Source organism: Geotrypetes seraphini, chromosome 1 (assembly GCF_902459505.1).
Source record: "Geotrypetes seraphini chromosome 1, aGeoSer1.1, whole genome shotgun sequence".
NCBI classification, from domain to species: Eukaryota; Metazoa; Chordata; class Amphibia; order Gymnophiona; family Dermophiidae; genus Geotrypetes; species Geotrypetes seraphini.
In genome coordinates, this window is record NC_047084.1 from 53,605,627 (window position 1) to 53,628,196 (window position 22,570).

The following is a 22,570-nucleotide window of genomic DNA, read 5'->3' on the forward strand; positions in this document are numbered from 1 at the left end:
CATCAAGTTGCTAGGACTCGAACAAGAGTCGATGACATTTAACTAGCTATATTGTAAGTGCAAGTAAAACTAGACAGTGGGAGTCCAGAAGAGTGAATAGAACTATTGGGGGTACATGGAATAACTATTGTGGATAAACAGACTGAAATGTTACAATCAATCTGAAAGCAGCTACAGTTAAACCATAAAAAAAATGCAATATGACAAGGAAGATTAATAGGGAAACTATTTTACCACAAGATCAACTTACACAATGAATCTCAAAAACAATAAGAAATCAGGGATGTTATCTCAATAAGGATATAATTTAAGTTCTCAAAAGAAATATAAGCTTTCATAAATATATCATCAAAAGAGTGATCAGCTGATGAACTGTCTGTCTTTAATAAAGGACAGTCTTATGTGCCTATCAATCAATCCTTAAAACTTTTAAGAGGCGAGTACACATTTAAGTTTATTTCGTGACATAAAAATTGCTACTGTTGGGACAGACCAGTGGTCCATCGTGCCCAGCAGTCTGCTAACAAGGCGGCCCCTAGGTCAAAGACCAGTGCCCTAACTGTGACTAGCCTTATCTGCATACGTTCTGGTTCAGCAGGAACCTGTCTAACTTTGTCTTGAATCCCTGGAGGGTGTTTTCCCCTATAACAGCCTCCAGAAGAGCATTCCAGTTTTCTACCACTCTCTGGGTGAAGAACTTCCTTACGTTTGTATGGAATCTATCCCCTTTAACTTTAGAGAGTGCCCTCTCGTTCTCTCTACCTTGGAGAGGGTGAACAACCTGTCTTTATCTACTAAGTCTATTCCCTTCATTATCTTGAATGTTTCGATCATGTCCCCTCTCAGTCTCCTCTTTTCAAGGGAGAAGAGGCCCAGTTTCTCTAATCTCTCACTATATGGCAACTCCTCCAGCCCCTTAACCATTTAGTCGCTCTTCTCTGGACCCTTTCAAGTAGTACTGTGTCCTTCTTTATGTACGGCAACCAGTGCTGGACACAGTATTCTAGGTGAGGGCATACCATGGTCTGGTAAAGCAGCATAATAACCTTGTCCAATTTGTTCGTGATCCCCTTCTTAATCATTCTTAGCATTCTGTTCGCACTATTCGCCGCTACTGCACATTGCACGGATGGCTTCATTGACTTGTCAACTGGTACTCCCAAGTCTCTTTCCTGGGAGGTCTCTCCAAGTACTGCACCGGACATCCTGTATTTGTGTATAAGATTTTTGTTACCAACATGCATCACCTTACACTTATCCACATTGAACCTCATTTGCCACGTTGAATCTTATTGCCCATTTCTCGAGCGTGTTTATGTCACGTTGCAGGTCTTCACAATCCTCCTGCGTCTTCACAATTCTGAATAACTTCGTATTGTCTTCAAATTTAATCATCTCACTCATTGTACCAATTTCCAGGTCGTTTATAAATATGTTGAAGAGTACGGGTCCAAACACCGAACCTTGCGGCACTCCACTCGTGACACTTTTCCAGTCTGAGTATTGTCCATTTACCCCAATCTCTGTTTCCTATCTGCCAGCCAGTTTTTAATCCATGTGAGTATTTCACCCTCGATTCCATGGCTCGCAATTTTTCGAAGTAGTCATTCATGCGGAACCTTGTCGAACGCCTTCTGAAAATCCAGCTATACAATGTTGACCGGGTCACCCTTGTCTATCTGCCTGTTTACTCCCTCGAAGAAGTGCAGCAAGTTCGTCAAGCAAGATCTTCCTTTGCTGAAGCCGTGCTGGCTGGTCCTCATCAGATTGTGTCCGTCAAGGTGATCAATGATGCGGTCCTTTATCAGCGCCTCTACCATCTTTTCCGGTATCGAGGTCAGACTCACCGATCTGTAGTTTCCTGGATCTCCCCTTGAACCTTTCTTGAAGATCTGTATAACATTCGCCACTTTCCAGTCTTCCAGAATCCTTCCCGATTTGATCGATAGATTGACTATTAGCTGAAGCAGTTCAGCTATAGCTCCTTTCAGTTCCTTGATTACCCCTCGGATGCCATCTGATCCTGGGGATTTATCTGCCTGCATACCTCTTCTAGACTGACCGTCAACCCTGTCAGTTTCCCGTCTTCGTTTCCTGCATATAGCCTGTCGGCTTCCGGTATGTTGTGTATATCCTCTTCGGTAAATACAGACGCAAAAATGTGTTCAGTTTGTCGGCGATGGCTTTGTCCTCCTTTAGCACTCCTTTTATTCCATGGTCATCTAAAGGCCCCACCGCTTCCTTCGCAAGTCGTTTCCCCTTAATATATCGAAAAAATGGCTTGAAGTTTTTTGCCTCCTTGGCTATTTTTTCCTCGTAGTCTCTTTTGGCCCCTCTTACTGCCTTATGGCACCTATTTTGATGTTTGTGCTTTTTCCAGTTTTTGTCCGTTTTTGACCTTTTCCATTCCTTAAACAAAGTCTTTTTGTCTCTGATTGCTTCCTTCACCACTACAGTGAGCCACGCCAGTTCCTTGTTCTTCTTCCTCTTGGATCCCTTGTTGATACAAAGCATTGCTAAAGATCCATCACTAGTACCTAGAAAGCAGACCAGAATTTCAACCTGGCTTGAATGATTTACCTATCGATACTGCATATTTCACTGAACGATCTTTGATGAATTAAATACTTTGGAAACTATTCCGCAATAGGAACTTTTAGTCACATGAAATGTTGCACATAATAGTGATTTGTACATTAACCCCCCCCCCCTCATTTTTACTAAGCTGCGGTAGAGGTTTCTACCATGGCCTGGAGTACTAAATGCTCCGATCCTCATAGAATTCCTATGAGTGTCAGAACATTTAGCGCTCAGGGCTGCAATAGAAACCGCTGTCGCAGTTTAGTAAAAGAAGGCCTAAATTAGATAAGCAAAGAGGTGGTATCATGATAAATACATAGCAGGTACATGACCCATTTATACCACAAAAATAATTAATATATAATTTTTAAAACTAATTTTCTGAAAATCCAACATCTAAACTAAAAGAAAGGATTTTTAGTGACAAAGAGATCAAGGGGATCATTTTCAAAACAAAAAAAGTCCAAAAGAAATGCCTAAAGTGCTAGATGGACTTTTTTTTCTCTCAAAAATATCCAAATCACAATTTTCAAAACTCATTATTTAAAATGTTTTTCTGTGCAGTTCAACTAAATTGTAAGGGGGAGTGCTGGGGGCATGTTTTGAGTATTATTAGGGCAGACCCAGAATTTGTATGTTTTTCAGCCATAATGGAAAAAGCAAAAAATGTCCAGGGCAAAAATTAAGACTTTTTTTGCTAGACATGTTTCAATCAAAAATAAAACACAAAAAGTTGCCTGACCATGGGATTAAGGAATGACCCCCCTTAATTACTCACTGGTCACTGACCCTCTCCCACCCTAAAAAACATGTCACTGACAGTACATATCTGGCACTATGTTAGCTGCAGACATTTTAGTCATTCCTATTAGAGCAACAAGCAGGTGGAGTAGCCTAGTGGTTGATGCAGTGGATTATAGAAAGAGGAACCAGGCTCATATCTCACTCTAACTAGCATACTTGTGGTTCTTACGTTCTTAAATTGTGTGTCCCCCCAAGAAAACCTACCAAATACCTACTGTACCTATATATAGGAGACGCTTGAAGGTTATTATAGTGGTATATTAAGATACAGTAGGTTTTTTGGTAGACATGAAAGGTTTCAATACAAAATAAAGAAATTATGGCAAGATTTTTTCCTGGCACCCTTGATATAAAATCCACAGCAGTGTCCATTAGGCTGCCCTACTGCAATGCCTGTGGGCTAGACTATGGACTTTTCCTCCAGGAACTTGTCCAAATTTTTTTTTTTTAAATCTATACATTGGCAACAATTTCCAGAACTTAACTATTGGTTGAGTAAAATAATATTGTCTCCTCTTTGTTTTAAAGGTGTTTCCATGTAACTCTGAGTGTCCCTTAGTCTTTGTAATTTTTGAAAGAGTAAAAAAAAAAAATTACCCATTCTATACCACTCAGGATTTTATACACCTTAATCATATCCCCCCCTCAGCCCAAACTGAAGAGCCCCAACTTCTTTAGCCTATCTTCACAAGAGCGGAGTTCCATCCCCTTTATCATTTTGGTTGCTCTTCTTTATTCAATTTTTCTATACCGTTCTCTCCAGAGAGCTCAGAACGGTTTACATGTATTTATTGAGGTACTCAAGCATTTTTCCCTCTCTCCTGGCGGGCTCACAATCTATCTAATATACATGGAGCAATGGGGGGATTAAGGGACTTTCTCAGGGTCACAACAGGAGCATGGGCTTGAACCCACAACCTCAGGGTGCTGAGGATGTATCTTTAACCACTAATTCTGCCACATCTTTTTTGATTCTGGGATGCACAGGGGAGGAGCTCCTCGAGGGTCTTTAGGTATCTGGTCAGAATCTTAGGCCCCACCCAGCGCATCCCAGAATGTACTGGGAAGAAAGCCTTAGGCACCTGAGCCAATCAGGGCCTTAGGCACCTCCCCAGTGCATCCCAGAATGCACCTGGAAGGGGAAAGTCTGCCATTTTCCAGTGGTGGGCCTGCCGGCCGGAGGGTATATGCCTCCCTCCAGCCAGCCCTTCTGTTTACAAGGTATTGGGAGGGAGTTGGTCTCCCATTTAGAGAGCTTGCCCGGTGGGTGGGTGGTAGGTCAGTCCCTGGGTGGGGGGGGGGCACATTTGAGCAGGAGGGAATGGGCATCCCTCCTGCCTATCACGGTTGGGTGGGTGCTTCGAAGGGGGGTGTTCTGGCAGAAGGGAGTGGGCATCCCTCCTGCCTATTGTAGTTTGGTGGGGGGGTGTTTTAGGGGAAGTTCTGGCAGGAGGAATTGGGCACCCCTGCGGGGGGGTTCTGGCAGGAGGGATTGGGCACTCCTCCTGCCGGTGGATGCTTTGGGGGTGGTGGTATGGCAGGATGGAGTGGGCATCCCTTGAGGGGGGGTGTTTGGGGGTTCCCTGTTGCTGAGCTGATCGCAGCAGGGAGATTCCCTTGTCGTGATCAGCTCAGTGGCAATGAGATTCTCTAAACGGCGCCTATGACAGACACCAGTTAGAGAATTGGGGTGATTAATAATAATAATAACAACAACAACAACTTATATGCCGCAGTACCATGAAGTTCTGTTCGGTTTACAAAAGATTAAAAATACAATTGAATAAGAGATAGAAATAAAATGATTAGAATAAAATTATAGAAACATAGAAAGATGACGGCAGATAAGGCTATAGCCCATCAAGTCTGCCCACACTGTTGACCCACCCTTTTAAGTCTACTGACCCCCTTGATTATAGTTATACTGCCATTCTATTGACCCGCTCTTTCAGGTCTATACCCCAGTGACCCTATTCCTTTGCTTGACCCTCGTAGGGATCCCACATAGGTATGCCATTTATTCTTAAAGTCTGGGATGCTGCTGGCTTTGTTCACCTGCACTGGAAGCTTGTTCCAATGCTCGATCACTCTTTACTGGTGTCTCCACGAAACTTCCCTCCCCTGAGTTTGAGTGGATGTCCTCTTGTTGTCGAGGGTCCTTTGAGAAGAAAGATATCTTCCACCTCGACATGTCCCGTAATGTACTTAAATGTCTCAATCATGTCTCCCCTCTCCCTACATTCTTCGAGAGTGTAGAGCTGCAATTTGTTCAGTCTTTCTTCATACGAGAGACCCTTTAGCCCCGAGACCATCCTGGTGGCCATCCGCTGAACCGACTCAATTTTTAGCACATCTTTACGGTAGTGCGGCCTCCAGAATTGCACACAGTATTCCAGATGAGGTCTCACCATGGCTCTGTACAATGACTTCAGGCTTCCTGCTGACGAAGCTTCTCTTGATACAACCTATCATCTGCCGTGCCTTAGATGAAGCCTTCTCCACTTGAGTGGCAGTTTTCATGTCTGCACTGATGATTACTCCTAAATCTCGTTCTGCTGTAGTTTTGGATAAGGTTTCTCCATTCAAGGTGTAAGCTCTGCATGGATTTCTGTTTCCGAGATGCATGATCTTACATTTCTTGGCGTTGAAGCCCAACTGCCAGGTCGAGGACCAACTTTCTAATGTACGCAGGTCATGCGCCATAGTATCCTGTAGATTGCCGTTGCTTACTATATTGCATAATTTGGCGTCATCAGCGAATAAGGTTACCTTGCCTTGAAGCCCTTGAGTCAGATCCCCAATGAATATGTTGAAGAGGAGTGGGCCCAGGACTGAGCCCCGCGGCACTCCGCTGGTCACCTCTGATGTTTTAGAGAGGGTACCGTTAACTACCACTCTCTGGAGTCTGCCACTTAGCCAATCTTTAACCCATGCACTTAGTGTCTCTCCTAACCCCATCAATTCCATCTTGTTCAGCAGCCTGCGGTGTGGAACGCTGTCAAAAGCCTTGCTGAAGTCTAGGTATACGAGTCTAAATAGATTACTAAGCTTACAATTATCCATACAAGCTAATTATCCAGATATTTCAAGAACAATTGTGTCTTTAGATGTCTCCTAAATTCCACATATGAATTAGAAAGCTTGATCAGATGTTCCAGGTCCTTACCCCAAAATGCCGCTTGGTATGATAAGACATTGATGATTTTTTAAAATTTACAACCTCTAGAAGACGGAAAGACGAAATTCAAATGCGAGTTTCTCCTATATTTACTTGTTGCAAAAGAAAAGAGCTCAATTATATATTTAGGCATTAAACCAAACAACATCTTGAAACAGAAACAACCAAATTTGAACTTCACTCGCACCTCCACTGGCAACCAATGCAGTTTCCGGTAAGAAGATGTCACATGGTCAATTAGACAGGATTAGACAGGGCGATTCTATATAGGATGTCCTGTGTTCGATTCTCAAAAGCCACTTTGGCAGCTGCTGAGACTGGGCATCCTATAGAGCAGTGTTTCTCAACTCAGTCCTGGAATATCCTTTTTCCAGCCAGGTTTTCAAGATATCCACAATGAACATGCATGAAAGAAATTTGCATATAATAGAGGCAGTGTATGCAAATCCAATGTGGATATCCTGAAAACCTGTCTGGCAAGGGGGTACTCCAGGACCAAGTTAAGAAACACTGCTATAGAGAATTAGGCCTTAGATGTTTACTATGAAATTTTACTTTGTTCTCTCTTCCTTCTGTAAAAGGTTGTTCACATAAAAGATATTTTCAAAGATTATTGTCTTTTCAGGCTGACATATGGGATAAGGAATTTAGTATTTTGATAACTATTTCATACCAACATTTTAGGAAACTGCTGAAGATTTTTCTGTTTAAAATTTTTTTCTTAGCTTAAGTTTGTATACCACTGTTTGTACAGTTTTTCTTTTATTGTTAACCGCATCAAACTGCAAGGTTTTGTGGTATATAAATAAATTTATGGTATGTCAACTATATACTTACCAATTGGATAAGGTCCACTCTTAAATATACTGTCCAATATATACACACAGGTAGTAAGAGTTGAATGAGTCTGTGCATAGAACTTTTTCCATCATCTTGAGGAGCATGTGAGACACACAAAAAGGGCACATGGTTTAATGCTCTAATAGGAATTTGTTGAACAAGTATGTTTTCAATCCTCGCCTGAAATGCAAGGATATTTTCAATCCTCGCCTGTATGATGAAGACGACCCTATAATGGGGAGTAGTTCCCAATGGAAATGAGCTGCTTGATAGGATAGTAGTTTTGTCACGTAAGCTTGTTTCCTTGCAGGGAGGGGTAGGCAAAAATAATAATGATTAATAATAACTTCTATCCTTATATACAACAAAAGGAGGGAAAAAAATAATTCAGTGAGCGGGGCAAACTGCACCGATGAAAATTATACTGTGCTGCAAATCCCAATCTCAATACAATCATAGGCCAAAAAACCTCCCATCTTCAATGATGCAGTGATATAGTAATTCAATAATGTCTGCAATTATTTAATTTCAAAAAATACAACTCATCTTTAAGAATCCCTAAGGAGCACTTCTGTTTCACCTGCAGCTTCTTCAGGGGAAGTAAAGACTGTATACTAACAGTTAATCAGTGCAGGCATACTGTAATTCTGTAGGAAACAATTACATTATTATTAAGCAGTCTTACTTCTGATGATCAAAAAATTAATTATACTTTTAGGCTTCTTCAGACCACCAGTATGATTTTGTTCCACCAGCGCAGCCACTGAGGTCTTTTTTCCCCTCCTTTTGTTATAAGGATAGAAGTGATTATTAATCATTATTAATATCTGATAAGTCAGCCTTTGGTTCCACTGAGTGTGTATATGCTATGTTATGTTATGTAACAGTATCATGGCTTCCATTTTAGCTTAGTTCAATGTCAAGCCTGAACAATCCCCAAATGCTTAAGCTTAACAGCTCTGCTACTAAATGCTCTGGATTATATAGTAAGATGAATCAAAAGTTGTCAGCAAAAGAGGTTTCTTTAAAAGTAATATCCTGTATACACCTCCTCTGGATCTCTATTTGATTTGGATCAATAAGCATTTGAAAAACAGGGGACTTCCCTGCTTAGTGCTCCATTTTAGTGAAAAGGGTGGAGTTGCATAGCCATTAACAACTACAGCAGCTTTTGGGCTCATGTAAAGTGCTTTCACTGCTGCTCAAAAGCCTCCTCCCCCATAGAGCTATTAACACCTGGAATTATTACAAGGGTAAATCAAAAAGTAAAGGAAAAATACATTTAATGGCTTTGATAGAAGTAATTGTGAGCAATTGAACATATAACTTTTCCACTCAGTCCCCATGCAAGATGATGCATTTGTTGTATTGTTCAACTAGCTTCTGCAAACCTGCAGAGATGTTGTTTTTTGGCTGCTCCCGAAGCCAGGTGAGCACTGCTTCCTTTACTTCATCATCAGAGGTGAATCTGTTACCTTGCAGCATCTCCTTCAGTGGACCAAAGATGTGATAATTGCTAGGCACCAGATCCAGGTTGTAAGGAGAATATGGATGATGTTTAAATTCAAGCTGCTGTACTCTCGCTGCTGCTGTATGAGGACATGCATTGTCATGATGCAGCAAGGCTGTTTTGGACAACATTCCTCTTCTTTTTCTGTGAATTGGAGGTTTAGAATCATTTTGCAGCACTGTTCACTGTTTGCCCATGCTATGGACACTGTTTGTCCATACTGAGCCAATATCGAATGGTGAATTTCCACAGGTTTCATTCCCTCTGCCCCAGGAAAGCACACTACTGCACGTTGTTTTTCGATGGTGCAATCTTGCAATGAAGCATCCATGTTTCTGACCTCGTGACTGCCACATGACTAAAGGCCGAGTGCTGCACTGTGTATGGATGAACTATCTAACAGGCAATGTATGAGTACATATGTTGCATTTCGCTAGTTCCGTTCTGGTAACTGCTGTTCTGGTAATTGCATAATTTAACAAGTGCTTTTAATTTGCCCTCAAATTACCAGCCTACCCTATCAAGTGCCTTCTTGGCACTGAAGCTGATAAGTAGGGATAGTACATTTCTCTCTGATGATATTCTATGGTTGTCATCACTTTCCTAGCATGTAAAACTGAATATCATCCCAATGCAAAGCCTACCGTCACCATCATGGGCAGCTTCTTTGTGGTCAGGATCTTAGCTAAATCCTTGATATCAAAATTAAGTTGGGATATGGTCCTATATAACCTCAAGTTGTATCATTTCTTTCAAGGCTTAGGTATCACTGTGACGAATGCCTTCTTAGGATAAGAATCATGTCTCCTAGAACACAGCATTGATGGTGTTGGTGGGCAACCTGGTGTTCAACAATTTTATATAATTTGTCCCTGAAACCATTAGACATTATAGAATTACTTTCTGAATGATTCTCTATACCTCTGCTACAGTTAGGAATACATTCAACTCAGCCTTCTGTTCATCATTCAGGGTGGATAATGGAATGTTCTCCCACAACTGAGTGATCATCTCTGAATTTACTCATTCTTCTTCATACCGGGCTGAATAGAATGTGCTAAAAGCCCTACCAATGTGCTGGGAATTATATTTAAGTATTTTTATTGATTTCAATATAATATCAAGTAAAACTTGTACAGAAAGCAAATTTAACCAAGCATATTACAATCATATAAGATCCATACTTAAAAAATTAAGCAGTTTACAAGAAAAACTGTCATGGTAAATTTAACTCAAGTCCTCTTTAGATCCAAGATTTTAATTGCGAGAAAATCAAGAAAAACAATCAAAAAGGAGTAATGATATATCTACAGATCGGGAAGAGAGTTACTATTTTCTTTTAGAGCTCAAGCTTAAATTTTCTCCTTGTCCAGGTGGGACATAGCCAGAAAATTAGTCAAATGTTGGGGCTTAAAAAATGCGTATTTAATGGAATAATAACGTATAATGCACTTACAAGGATGTCTTAAATAAAAAGTAGCCCCCAATGAGGTGACCCCCGGTTTCAAAAAAAGAAAATCACGTCTACGTTTTTGAGTTTCCCTTGAAACATCAGGGAACATTTGAATTTTACATTCAAGAAATTCCTTCTGTTTATTCTTTAGAAATAGTCTCAATAACCAAGATTTATCTTTAGAAAGAGCCAATGTGGCTACTAAAGTTGCAGGTGTTACCACATCGTTGTCTGACTTCTCCAAGATCTCAGTTATATTCAATACTTGTCCTTCAGTAGGGTCAAGTTGTTGTTGATGCGGAGTTTTACTGGGGAGATAATAAACTTGAGAAAATGGTGGAAGATTATCTTCTGGAACTTCAAGTATTTCTAATAAATATCTCCTAAGCAAATCTCTAGGTGTAATCATAATTATTCTTGGAAAGTTTATCAATCTCAAGTTATCGCTACGCAGTTGATTCTCTAATGACTCCACTTTTCTTCTAAGATTCGAATTACCGTATTTTCACGCATATACCGCGCACCTGTGTAAAATGCGCACGGGTATAGCACGCAGGAAACCTAAATTTATGTAAAGAAATTATTATATACCGCACACACGCGTATACCGCGCATGCTGCTCCATGAATTTAAATCTCCTTCTGCCGTCCCAACTCTCCTCTCGCCGCCCTGCCCTCTGCCCCGACTCTCCTTTCGTCCCGACTCTCCTTTCGCCGCCCTGCCCCGAGTCTCCTCTCGTCCCGACTCTCCTTTCGCCGCCCTGACCTGCTCCCAGATCTGTAAGCATGCGCAGACCATCTACAGACAAAGAAGATGGTCTGAGCATGCTTGCCGCTCAGTTTTCTAACCACACTGGCCCCCCCACCCCTTGAAGTCCTGTCCCCCCTTAAAGTCCTGTCCCCACCCTGAAAGCCTAATGCCCCACCCCGAAGGACCACTGGCCCCCCCACCCCGAAGGACCGCTCGCACCCCCCCCGACGACCGATTAATCCCCCAGCACCCCCTCCCGCACGGAGAAGCTGCCTACCGTTGGTTCCCGATGCCAGTGAGCCTTGCTGCTTCCTCTGCTGGCAGTCTCGCCCTTTCCCTGATGTCCTCCGAAGCAGCTCCTCAATATTGCCGAGGGACGGGCCCTCGGAGCACCGCAAGGCACCAGCAGCGCTCCTGCCTTTCCTCTTCGGCATCGCGTCAAAAGGACAAGTGAAACCAGGCTGAAAACAACAGTCACCGGCAAAAGATCAGGTAATAGGAGTGCTTTGGTCGGCAGCGTGTACCCGATCATTCAGGTAGCAGCCATCTTGGATCTCCCCTGTGCTAGGAATTATTAACAAGAGCTCCTGAGTCATATGTAGTGTATCTACATACCTGAGACTCAGCCATGGCCTAGTCAGATTTGGCATCCCACCTACCCCTGGTTTATAACAAAACTTATATCACTGAGTTTTAAAGTAGCACATCTCTTTTTTAATATGCTCATGAATGGCTGTTTTCAAGACACTTGGGAAGCCTCAAAAGGCTCTCACATGGTCTAAAAGTCCCTTTGTTTAGATCATCTTGTCCCACTTGAGCTACCTCTCTAGAACTAATATGCACTAACATAGCACCTTTTTCCAATGTGACATAAGCTATATCTCCCTACAATACTGCTTTTATAGATTCCCAAAAGAAACCTGGAGTTCTTTGGTGTTCTGCATTAAGTTCCTGAAACTCCTTTCATTTATACCTTACATAAGTCTGGAAATCAGTGCTCCTAAAAAGACGACTGGGTATATATCCATTGCTTTACATCCGCTATATGCCTAAACTCCTTAAGACTACACAAATGGGGTGTGGTTCAATACTCCAGGAAGACCAATCATTGTCTCAGTCACTTTACCAAAAAGGATCTGACAAACAAAAATATAACCAATCCGGGACACGCTATCATGGGCCCTTGTGCCATGTACTGTATATAATCCTTCAAGAAGGATTACACAATATACAATCATAAAAATATTAATAATCCAATTTTGATGGAAAATGCAAGTCAAAGAGCCATGATTTACTTGTCTTTTTAAAGTGATCTAATCTTTACAGTAGCATAATTAAGTTGGCAAACTATTCCATGGTTCACAAAGCCTTGTATGGAGAGCATTCCATAGGACTAATCTGGGACATCATTGTTTCAAACTCTTTTTCAACTCAAGGGCGATGCAGCACTTTAAGCTAGCTTTCCCTTCACTCCTGCATGTACACCAAAAGAAGTTATACAAATTCACTTTTGCATATTTACTTGTGTCAACTGGACACATATTACAATTTTAGGAGAATGCTAAAGACTCATCTCTTCTCTTCAAGCCTATAATTCAAAATGAAGAAATTTCTACTTCTTCAAGCCTATAATTCATTGTTTATGACCACTGATTAGAAATCTTGTTAAAACTTGCAGTATAGAAAATGTATGGTATGATCTTCAAATTAATATCAATGTTACCAGCCAGTGGTGGGTTTGCCTGCAGAGAACCACATTTAACAATGAGGTGGAGAAAAAGCCTCAAACACTTTAATAGCGACAGCAATCACTATAGATTTTTAGCCACTAAAGTCTAGATTAAAAAAAAAAAAAAAAAAGTTAAAAAAAAAAATGATGGGCTGCTGTTGCAGCCGTTATAGTAGCAATTTTAAAAAAGCAAGTAATTCTCCAAAAAAGATCATGCAAATGAGGGTGGCAGAGAATAGCAAAGACTCACTAAATCTTTTATATATAGATGTGTCTTCAGTTTTAATGTTTTTAAAAATATGCTCTATATGTTTTTCAAGTATGCTTTATATGTTTTTATGTATTCATAGTGTCCCCCCTGAGGAAGGTGTTTAACAATGCCGAAACTAGGATCCTTGTTGGGACTCATATTAATAAAGACTTTTGGTTAGCTGAAAGGACAGCTCCCTTGCCTTTTCTCAGTGTACTGTTGTACATTTTAAGGCGAGGTGTTCTTCTTTTGCCTGCTTGTTATTCAAATACACCATTCTGGAAGCCCAGACTAGATATATTCTATGTATTAAAAAAGGAAGAAGGAAGACTAAATGGTTAACGAGTGAAGTGAAGAAAGCTATAAGAGATAAAAAGAATCCTTCAGAAAGTAGAAGAATGATCTGGCTGAAAATAATTGTAAACATCACAAGGAATGGCAAGTCAAATGCAAGTTACTAATAAGGAAAGCAAAGAGAACTTGAAAAAGAAGATTGCACTGAAAGCAAAAACACACAGTAAAAACTATTTTATATATTATTAAAAGCAAGAAGCTTGGAAGAGAATCAATTGTACTGTTAGATGACCAAGGGGTAAAAAGAGAAGACAAGGTCACAGAGGAGAGTGGGGGGAATTATCAGTGCCAGAAATGGTATTCAATTCCGATGAGAAACTGAAACAAATCTCTGTAACACTGAAAGATGTAATGGGTCAATTTGATAAATTGAAGAATAGCAATCACCTGGACTGGATGGTATACATCCCAGAATGCTGATAGAATTGAAAAATGAACTTGCAGAGCTATTGTTAGTAATATGTAATTTTTGTTTAAAATCTAGCTTAGTACCAGAAGACTGGAGGGTAGAAAATGAGATGCCACTTTTTTAAAAAGGTTACAGAGGTAATCCAGAAAATTATAGACCAGTAAGTCTTACGTTGGTGTCGAGCAAAATGGTAGAAACTATTATAAAGAACAAAATGACAGAACATGTGCATTAAGCATGGATTAATTAACAAGAGAAAGTCAACATAGATTTATTCATGGGAAATCTTGCCTCATCAATTTACTGCATTTCTTTGAAGGGGTGAACGAACATGTAGATAAAGGTAAGCCGGTTGGTATTATGCATTTGGATTTTCAAAAGACATTTGACAAAGTACAAAGTACCTCGTGAAAGACTTCTTAGGAAATTAGAAAGTCATGGGATAGAAGGTAATGTCCTATTATGAATTAAGAACTGGTTGAAAGACAGAAAACAGAGAATAGGTTTAAATGGTCAATATTCTCAATGGAGAAGGGTAAATAGTGGTGTTCCCCAGGAGTCTGTGCTGAGACCGCTGCTTTTTAGCATATTTATCAATGATTTAGAGATGGGAATAACTAGTAAGATAATTACATTTGCTGATGACACAAAGTTGTTCAAATTTGTTAAATTGCAAGAGGACTTTGGGAGGCTGGGCATCAAAATGACAGTTAAAGTTTAATGATGCATGTGGGAAAGAGGAACCCGAATTATAGCTATGTGATGCAGGGTTCCACATTAGGATGCCAAAGAAAAGAATGTAGGTGTCATCGTTGAGGATACGTTGAAATCTTCAACTCAATGTGCGGTAGTGGCTAAGAAAGCAAATAGAATGTTAGGAATTATCAGGAAAGGAAGAGAGAACAAATATGAAAATGTTATAATGCCTTTGTATTGCTCTATGTTATGGCCATACCTCAAATACTGTGTGCAATTTTGGTCGCTGTATCTCAAAAAAGGTACAGAGAAAGGGTGATGAAAATGATAAAAGTGATGGGATGACTTCCCTATGAGAAAAGGGTAAAGCGGCTAGGATTCTTCAGCTTGGAGACGACAAGGCTCAGGGGTGATATAATAGAGGTCTATAAAATACTGAGTGGCATGGAAAAGGTAGATGTGAATCACTTGTTTACTCTTTCCCAAAATACTAGGACTAGGGAGCATGCGAAGAAGCTACTAAGTACTTGTATTAGAGTGAAAACAAACTGGAGAAAATATTTCTTCACACGTGTAAATAAACTCTGGAATTTATTGCCAGAGAATGTGGTGAAATCAATTAGCTTAGCGGGGTTTAAAAAAGATTTGGATAATTTCCTAAAAGAGAAGTCCATAGGCTATTATTGAGATGGCTTGGGAAAATCCACTGCTTATTTTTTGGATAAGCAGCATAAAATCTGTTTTACTACTTGGGATATTGCTAGGTACTTGGGACCTGGGTTGGCCACAGTTGGAAACAGGATACTATGCTTGATGGACCTTCAGTCTGTCCCAGTATGGCAGTTCTTATGTTCTTAGGCTCTTAACTATGAAGTTAAAATCTAAGCCAATACCCAGAGAGTCTTTGGGTTTTTTTTTTTATATACAAGATGGCTACAGAGAAACCCCATAATTAAACCACCTTTCTATGGGACCTAGTACAGGAAGAACTGAACTTAACTGACAAACATTTTGTAACTTTAGCTTTTACATAAACTTACGTGGAGGCCCAGCCCATCAAAGGATTTTCCCAGCGCTCCCGGGTATCAAACTCCATCTTCCACTTCTTAGTATTGTTTACACCAGCCTGCATGGCATTTCGTGTGGGAACAAAAATGTGAACTTTTCTTGTTTTGATATGCTCCTCTGGCACACCAGTTAAAGATGTGATATCCTAGAAAAATACAAATATTCATAAATTATATAGTACATTACAGATACCAAATGTCAATGTGTCTTGTTTATTTATTTAAAACATTTATAATCTGCTTTTTTTTCAAAAGCGGCTCACAATTCACATACACACATATAATGCATACAGTCTTACAAGACCAAGTACATAACGAGTAAAAAACAGAGGTCAGGGATACAAACACTATCACATAAGTGTCTTAATAATAACATAATCTTCGTTGAGAAGTAGAGAGCTAACAGAAAAACACCTGTACAAAGAGGCATCCTCCCCCCTTTATTCCTCTTTCTTGGAATTCCTCTAACCCCAATTCCACCAGATCCACCCAAAAACTGAAACTCTCCTTTCCCTCTCTAAAAGGCGTCTCCCTTGTAGGAAAACTAGGTTCCTCCCTCCCTTTTAGAATCACTGAGCTCTGGAACAACCTTACCTCCCCTCTTAGGAATCTGAGCTCCCTCCAACTCTTCCGTAAACATCTGAAAACCTGGTTATTCTCAAAAATGTAACTCTTCCTCCCTCTCTGATTATTCTAGTCCTCTAAATTTCCTCTTCATCCTTCCCTCTTCTGGAGTTCCTTTCTACCCTAACTCCTGTTAACCATGCCGAGTTTTGTGAATGTAGAGATGATGCGGTATACAAACCTAAGGTTTACTTTAGTTTAGCAATTTTTTGAATTGCAACAAATTATTACAAAACTTCAGCGTGCCAGACATGGCGTTCCACAGAACGGGCCCAGCCGTAGAAAAGCAAGATTTTTTTAGCTCACACATATCAAACAATGTTCAATTTCTCTGTATCAAGCAACATACGATTTTCAGATCTCAGTGCCCTGGATGGTTTGAACCGCAACAGGCAATTAGCCAGATAATCTGGCATATTATAATAGATGCCTTGTTGAACAAGTTTTAAGATTTTAAATTGTACATGAAAAGATACTGGTAACCAATGTAATGTAACAAAATACTCAAATACTACATGCTCAAAGAATGTGTCAAATTCAAGAGCAAAGGTATGGCAGCAATCTCCCTATGTGGTTACAGCAACCTCTATAGCAGGGGTGTCCAACCTGCGGCCCCGTGAAGTATTTTGTGCGGCCCCGGTTGAGGGCGATGCAGTGTTTTCCTCTGCTGCCCCCGGGTGTTTACTGCCTTGCTAGCTCCCTTCTCTGCGGTGTTTGTGCGGCCCCAGAAACATTTTTTCCAGCCAATGCGGCCCAGGGAAGCCAAAAGGTTGGAGACCCCTGCTCTATATAGTGGCTGTGGGTATAATTGTATTAATGAAAATAATGTGGCTGAATGTTCTAGACATCAGCTTTACTAGTTTTTCTGGCTGTTTGGATGACTATAAACTTAATGGCAAATCATGAGAGGGAGCTTAAGTATGGGACTTGCAAAACCCAAAAAGGAGAGGCAGTTCAGGCCTGTACCTTAATGTAATTTAAATATGCCTTGACAGAGTGAGACCATTGGAGATGCCAATCTAGTGACTGTGTAAGGAAGCAATCGGTAGCTTTTGCTTACTATACTATGATCTAGAGATTTAGTTAAACTTTTGAAGGAAGACATAAACCTGAACCCTACAGTTTGATCAGTGTGTATGTTTTGAAGAGATATCAGCTGTAACCAAAGGTAACAATGAAAAATAAGACTGTTTTGGCTTAATAGGCATTAAAGGATAAATTCTATAAGACGTGCCCAAATGTTAGGTGCCTAATTAGGCACTGTTTAGCATGATTCAAGTAAAATTGGGTGCTGTTTAATGAATCGCGCTGAATGGAACCTATTTTGGAGGCGCCCAAGAAACAGGCCAGCTCTAGGCACAACATATAGCCACGTCCACACCTAACATGCATAGCGCCTATTTTTTTTAAGGCCGCCAAAATTTTTAGAGGCGCCTTGTTACAGAATTGCGCTTTTCTTGATAGGCGCCTATGTTTCAATTAGTGCTGGTTTAAAAGCTTAATGGAGCTTGCTGTCAATTTAGATAGGCGCCTATCTAGTTGGGTGCCTCCGAAATAGGTGCCTAACTTTAGGCGTTGGTTACAGAATTTGGGCCTGTGTCCCCTATCTAACTGGGGAGGCTGAAGATGACATGATCTAATTAGGGCTTATTTTCAGAGTACCGGTAAGTCTTATTTTCAGGGAAACATGGTAGTATGTTAGATGGAAGCCAGATGACCCTGACAATTTCCTTAGATCTTTCATGAGCATTCAACCTGGTGAACCATACCCTTCTGCTTAACTGACTTTCTGATACTAGACTTATTGCACTAGTGCTCCAAAGGAGATTGTCCATCCTACAAGATAGCACAGTTACTTACCATAACAGGTGTTATCCAGGGACAGCAGGCAGATATTCTCACATGTGGGTGACGTCATCTACGGAGCCCCAGCGCGGACAGCTTTTCAAGCAAACTTGATTGAAGTTTCAAGTTTGCTACACTGCACCACGCATGTGCATGCCTTCTTGCCCACTAGAGGGCGCATCCCACCTCGTGGTCCTCAGTTCCATAACTAGCAAAGAAGCCATCCCCGGGGAGGCGGGCGGGTTGTGAGAATATCTGCCTGCTGTCCCTGGATAACACCTGTTACGGTAAGTAACTGTGCTTTATCCCAGGACAAGCAGGCAGCATATTCTCACATGTGGGTGACCTCCAAGCCAACCAAAAAAGGGTAGGTGGGAGGATGGCAATTTAGGAAAACAGATTACGTAACACCGACTGGCCAAACCGGCCGTCGCTTCTGGACAAAGTGTCCAGACAGTAGTGGGAGGTGAACGTATGAACCGAAGACCAAGTGGCAGCTTTACATATGTCCTCCATAGGAGTAGATCGGAGGAAAGCAACCGAAGCTGCCATCGCCCGGACCTTATGCCCCGTGACTCGACCCGGGAGCGTAAGACCAGCCTGAGCGTAGCAAAAAGAAATACAAGCAGCCAACCAGTTGGACAAGGTGCGCTTGGAAACAGGGTGTCCTAAACGATTAGGATCAAAGGACAAAAACAATTGAGGAACCTTCCGATGAGACCTGGTACGTTGGAGATAAAATGCCAACGCCCTCTTACAGTCAAGCGTGTGGAGCGCCGTCTCGCCAGGATGGGAGTGGGGCTTAGGAAAGAACACAGGAAGAACAATGGACTGATTGAGGTGGAAATCAGACACAACTTTAGGTAAAAATTTAGGATGGGTGTGGAGAACCACCTTGTCATGATGAAACACAGTAAAAGGCGGGTCCGCAACCAAAGCCTGCAGCTCACTAATCCGTCGAGCAGATGTGAGGGCAATCAGAAATACCACCTTCCAAGTAAGAAATTTCAGGAGAGACTTGTCGATAGGCTCAAAGGGAGGTTTCATCAGTTGAGCTAAGACAACATTCAAATCCCAAACGACGGGAGGAGGTTTCAGAGGAGGACAAACATTGATTAGACCCTTCATGAAACGAGTCACCAGAGGATGAAGCGAAAGAGAACGTCCTTCCAAGTGACGATGGAAAGCAGAAATGGCACTGAGATGCACCCGAACGGATGTTGTCTTCAGGCCTGAATTAGACAGATGCAACAAGTATTCCAGCACCGAAGACACCGGAACCGAATCCGGATCCAGATGACGCGAGGAACACCAGGAGGAAAACCTGGTCCATTTCTGGGAATAACAAAGCCTGGTCGAGACCTTGCGCGAGGCTTCCAAAACTTCCCTCACCGACTGAGAAACAGGAACCGAAGTCAAGGGGAAAGGAACCAAGCGGTCAGGTGTAACGACTGAAGATTGGGATGAAACAGCGAACCCCGACTCTGAGATAGCAGAGAGGGAAACACAGGCAGAAGCAGAGGCTCCCTGACACTGAGTTGAAGAAGCAGGGAGAACCAGTGTTGACGAGGCCACCGAGGCGCAATGAGAATCATAGTGGCTCTGGATGATTTGAGATGAACCAACGTCCTCAAGATCAGGGGAAAAGGAGGAAACGCATAAAGGAACTTCCCTCCCCAGTCGAGAAGAAAGGCATCTGCTTCTAGACGGTCCAGGGAGTACATCCGAGAACAATACAGGGGTAGTTTGTGAGTCTCCGGAGAGGCAAACAGATCCACCCGCGGAGTCCCCCAGCGGTCGAAGACCTCGCGCAGGACTCTGGAGTTGAGTGACCACTCGTGCGGCTGGAGAAGCCGACTGAGAACATAAGAACATAAGAACATAAGCAATGCCTCTCCTGGGTCAGACCTGAGGTCCATCATGCCCAGAAGTCCGCTCACGCGGCGGCACAACAGGTCCAGGACCTGTGCAGTAATCCTCTATTTATACCCTTCTATCCCCTTTTCCAGCAGGAAATTGTCCAATCCTTTCTTAAAGTCCAGTACTGTACTCTGCCCTATTACGCCCTCTGGAAGCGCATTCCAGTAGTCCACCACTCGTTGGGTAAAGAAGAACTTCCTAGCATTCGTTTTGAATCTGTCCCCTTTCAACTTTTCCGAGTGCCCTCTTGTTCTTTTATTTTTAGAAAGTTTGAAGAATCTGTCCCTCTCTACTCTCTCTATGCCCTTCATGATCTTATAAGTCTCTATCATATCCCCTCTAAGTCTCCTCTTCTCCAGGGAAAAGAGACCCAGTTTCTCCAATCTCTCAGCGTATGAAAGGTTTTCCATCCCTTTTATCAGACATGTCGCTCTCCTCTGAACCCTCTCGAGTAACGCCATATCCTTCTTAAGGTACGGCGACCAATATTGGACGCAGTATTCCAGATGCGGGCGCACCATCACCCGATACAACGGCAGGATAACTTCTTTTGTCCTGGTTGTAAGTGTTCCCTCTAAGCTGAGCAGGTGTCCTCCAGCTGCATTGCTACCACTAGGGGGTGGAATATTTTCAGTCGCTAAGGACAGGTATGTTCCCTGGAGTCCTGCAGAACTTGCCTGTCCCTCACAATTGAAAAATGTGACAGTAAAACAGCACCCTCTATTGGTGAGACTGTGGGTGGAGGACTCCTGCTCAGCTTAGAGGGAATACCCTTCTTGATTATACCTAGCATTCTATTTGCTTTCTTAGCGGCTGCTGCGCACTGTGCCGTCGGCTTCATTGTCATGTCCACCATTACCCCCAAGTCCCTTTCTTGGGTACTCTCATTCAATAACATCCCTCCCATCGTATAGTTGTACCTTGGGTTTCTGCTTCCCACATGCAATATTTTACATTTCTCAACGTTGAACTTCATCTGCCATCTCGCCGCCCATTCCCCCAGTTTGTTCAAGTCCCTTTGCAATTCTTCGCATTCCTCTTTAGTTCCAGCTCCACTAAATATTTTTGTATCGTCCGCAAATTTTATTATCTCACATTTCGTCCCTGTTTCTAGATCATTTATGAATATATTAAATAGCAGCGGCCCGAGCACCGAGCCCTGCGGAACACCACTCGTGACCCTCATCCAGTCCGAGTAGTGGCCCTTCACTCCTACCCTCTGTTTCCTACCTGCCAACCAGTTTCTGATCCATCTATGTACGTCTCCATCCACCCCATGATTCTTCAGTTTCCGGACTAGACGTTCGTGAGGCACCTTGTCAAAGGCTTTTTGGAAATCAAGGTATATGATGTCTATGGGGTCTCCTCTCCCCTGTCCATCCTTTTGTTAATTCCTTCGAAGAAGTGCAATAAGTTAGTTAGGCACGATCTCCCCCTGCAGAAACCATGTTGGCTTGTTTTCAGAAGTTCGTTTCTATCCAAATGTTCATCGATGTTTTCTTTTATCAGTGCTTCCGCCATTTTCCCCGGAACCGAGGTCAGTTTGTCTGCCAAGCAGTTCCGTTCTCCCTGGATATAGACCGCCTGTAGGAAGATGTTCTGGGAGATCGCCCATTCCCAAAGGCGCAGAGCTTCTCGTCCCACCTTGCTTGTTCACATAATACATGGCCACCTGGTTGTCCGTTCGCACGAGGACTACCTGATCGCGGAGTAGGTGGCAGAATGCTCGAGCCGCCAGAAAGATGGCACGAAGCTCCAACACATTGATGTGACAGCGTCGGTCCTCCGCCGACCACAGGCCCTGGGTCCGTAGACCGTCGAGGTGGGCCCCCCACGCGTACTCCGAAGAGTCCGTGGTCAGAACCTTGCGATGTGGAGGGACGAGAAAGAGCAAACCCCTGGAAAGATTCGAAGAGTTGGTCCACCAACGGAGCGATCGTCTCAAAGAAGGAGTCACCGCTATGAGACAAGAGACAGGATCGCAATCCTGACGCCACTGAGAGGCCAGAGTCCACTGAGGAATTCTCAGGTGCAGTCTGGCGAACAGAGTGACATGGACCGTAGACGCCATGTGGCCCAGAAGCATCATCATGCGCTGAGCCGACACAACAGGTAGCCGAGAAATCTTATGTTCTTATGACCCAACCGAACTAAAGCCTCCAAACGAGGAGGAGGGAGGAACGAACGGAGGCGAACAGTGTCCAGCACTGCGCCTATAAATTGAAGTGATTGGGTCAGGCACAACTGCGACTTGGGAAAGTTCACTTCGAACCCCAGTCGCTGAAGGAAGATGATAGACTGTAGGGTCGCTGAGATAACCCCCTCCCTGGTCGGGGCCTTGATCAGCCAATCGTCCAGCTAGGGGAAGACCTGAAGCCCCCGAGACCTCAGGGCTGCAGCGACTACCACCATACACTTCGTGAAGACTCGAGGGGACGAAGCCAGGCCGAAGGGGAGGACCCGGTACTGTAGGTGTAGCTCGCCCACCTGGAACCGTAAGAATTTGCGGAAGGTGGGATGCACCGGAACATGGGTATACGCTTCCTTCAGGTCCAGGGAGC

The 22,570-nt window shown here is 42.6% G+C and overlaps 1 protein-coding gene across 1 annotated transcript in view; it reads right to left on the reverse strand.

Moving 5' to 3' along the window:
- The window catches only part of NDUFS4 (NADH:ubiquinone oxidoreductase subunit S4), a 106,645-nt gene that overhangs the window by 16,848 nt on the left and 67,227 nt on the right, over nucleotides 1–22,570 (reverse strand). The window contains exon 3 of the mRNA XM_033931489.1: nucleotides 15,594–15,766. Coding sequence (XP_033787380.1) covers nucleotides 15,594–15,766 — 173 coding nt within the window. The remainder of the gene's footprint in view (nucleotides 1–15,593; nucleotides 15,767–22,570) is intronic.